Source organism: Notothenia coriiceps, unplaced genomic scaffold (genome assembly GCF_000735185.1).
Source record: "Notothenia coriiceps isolate Sejong01 unplaced genomic scaffold, NC01 NC01_scaffold00037703, whole genome shotgun sequence".
In the NCBI taxonomy this organism is placed as follows: Eukaryota; Metazoa; Chordata; class Actinopteri; order Perciformes; family Nototheniidae; genus Notothenia; species Notothenia coriiceps.
The window spans coordinates 1-2,500 of NW_011370404.1; the positions used below are offsets into that span (position 1 = coordinate 1).

At 42.9% G+C, this 2,500-nt stretch overlaps 1 protein-coding gene across 1 annotated transcript; it reads right to left on the minus strand.

The window, feature by feature from the left end:
- Positions 1 to 519: 519 nt before the first annotated feature.
- LOC104967774 (unconventional myosin-XVIIIb-like) lies at positions 520 to 2,447 on the minus strand (the record flags this gene model as incomplete). The annotated part of the gene is made up of 4 exons (XM_010797298.1): positions 2,273 to 2,447; positions 1,532 to 1,641; positions 1,383 to 1,448; positions 520 to 648 (listed from the first exon to the last, which is right to left on the minus strand). Coding segments are annotated over exons 1-4 (480 nt in total), but the record flags the coding sequence as incomplete, so codon positions are not given.
- Positions 2,448 to 2,500: the final 53 nt, after the last annotated feature.

Here is a 2,500-nt window from a genome sequence, read left to right on the forward strand (position 1 = left end):
CATTTATTGGATAAAAAAAATGTGAACAGTATGTTTTTAACAGTTGATTACCCTGAACTTTAAGTATAATTCAACTGAAAAACCCCCAAAAATAAAAACTATTAAAAAAAGAAATTAAAAAAAGTAATAATAATAATAAAAAAATAATCGTTTTATTTCGATGACGTTGTTTTCGTAATCGTTGCAAGCCATAATCGTAATCGCGATTTAAATACGATTAATTGAGCAGCCCTAATAGCAACGTTTCTGATTGGCCCACGGGTGTAAAGCCCGCCCACATTTCAGATATTACGTCATATCGGACACAAATCTGGATCAGCTCCATTGTTCCCCCGTTTCTAGAGATTTGGGTACGGAGGAAAAGAGAGAGGGTTTTATTTTCTGACGCTGCGTGAGTTCCCCGAAACACCGGGGACACATGTTTATGTATAAAAGACATACAAAAGTGTATTTTGCATGATAGGAGACCTTTGAAGTGTAGTGTTAGCAGCAGGTGTATCACAGCTTGATGTTTCTCACCTTGAGTTTGCGGTACTTCTGTCGGGCCAGGTGAGCCATGCAGGCGGCCTGCAGGTGGAGCAGCCAGCCGCTCACCTGCTGGTCCCTCTGGAGCTCCAGGTACCGCAACACACCGCGCTTCATAAACACCTGGAGGAGAGGAAGAGGAGGATGAAGAGGAAGAGGAGGAAGGAGAAGGGCTTTTAATGTGATGTATATTGACCCACTGATTCCACTCAGCCCTTCAAAATAAAGGCCCCACACACAGTATCCTTAATTGAAGCTTGGGAAAAATGATGTTTTTCAGAATAAAAGCCCCACAAAGTAAATGTATCCTTAATTGAAGCTCAGGAAGACGCATGATTTCAAAGTAAAAGCCCCATAGAGTGGCTGAATCCTACCATGTAGCTAAGGATGACAAATGTTTTTTCAAAATAAAAGAATGTTAGAGGACCTGTATCCTAACAGGAAGCACAGGATGAGACGTGTCTTACCAAAATAAAAGCCCAGAGAGTAACTGTTTCTTTTATTGAATCTCAGGATGTCGCTTTTTTTTCAAAATAAAAGACCACTATATAAACTTTGTCCTAACACAAGGTTTCAAAAGAGGAATATTTTCACAATAAAAGACCAATAAAGTAACAGTAATCTTAATTGAAGCAAGAGAAAAATTATGTTTTTCAAAATAAAAGCCCCACAGAGTAACTGTATCCTATAATGAATCTTAGTAAGGGCATATTTTCTAAAATAAAAGACATATAATTTAAGTGTATCCTTAATTGAAGCTCATGAGGCATCTTTTCAAAAATAAAATACCAACAGAGTAACGGTATCCTGACAGGACGCTCAGGAGGATGCATGCTTTTCAGAATAAAAGCCCTCACCCTGCTGGAGCCCATCACGATGCTCTTCTTGTCCAGATCCAGCTCACAGAGCAGCTCCTCCACCGCCTTAAAGAGAAAGAGGAGGTCATTATTATATATCCTCTTATTATTTATTCTACACTGTGTGTGTGAACGTCTGTGACTCTGACCTTCCTCTCGTCGTGGTTCACGAACATGGAGGCGTAGCGTTTCATTATCGGAGGCGACAGAGCCTGGAAGTGACACCTGAAGTCGCTCAGAGTCATGTGCTCCGGGTAGCCTGAGAGAAAGTTAATTGTAGAGTATTTCAAAAGACTAACACTGTTAAATGCATATAAGGAACCTTGGAAATAACGCCGCTTTTAACAACCAACACTCAGGATTCCCACATATCTGAGTCTGAAGTCACAACAAAACACTTTTAAATCAAAGAGACTCAAAAAGGGAGAGTGAAGATTAAACACAGGACAAGACTTATTGGGTAAAGTTGATACGTGACACTATCAAGGTGAGAAATGATCGTACCCTGCAGAAACGTTGCTATAGTCACAGTGTGTGTGTGTCTGTGTGTGTGTGTGTGTGTGTGTGTGTGTGTGTGTGTGTGTGTGTGTGTGTGTGTGTGGCCTAGCATTACTATACTTGTGGGGACCTAAATCTATTTACAGTCACGTGTGGGGACTCGCCTCCCTTATGGGGGCAAAATGGAGGTCCCCATAAGGGGAATCATTAATTTTAGGGTGAAGACTTGGTTAGGGTTAGGGTTAGGCATGTGTTGGTTATGGCTAAGGTTAGGATAAGTCTCCAGGAAATGCATGTAAGTCAATGTAATGTCCCCTGAAGTGATGTATAAATGGTGTGTGTGGGTGTGGGTGTGGGTGTGCGTGTGCGTGTGCGTGTGTGTGTGTATAGACCTGTGCGGTGTAGCTGCAGCGCGGACAGGATCTGGGTGGAGTTCAGCTGGACTCGGAGAGAAGGAACATCAAAAGCTCCAGCTTCTACTTTAGCACCGACGCACTGAAGGAAGACGGGGCGCGCTCTGCGGATCAGATTCACCAGAGCGTCCTGCAGGGACAGGTCACACAGCATGAGGGGGGAAAGACCCTCCAGGGGGTCACAGGTCACACAGCATGAGGGGGGAA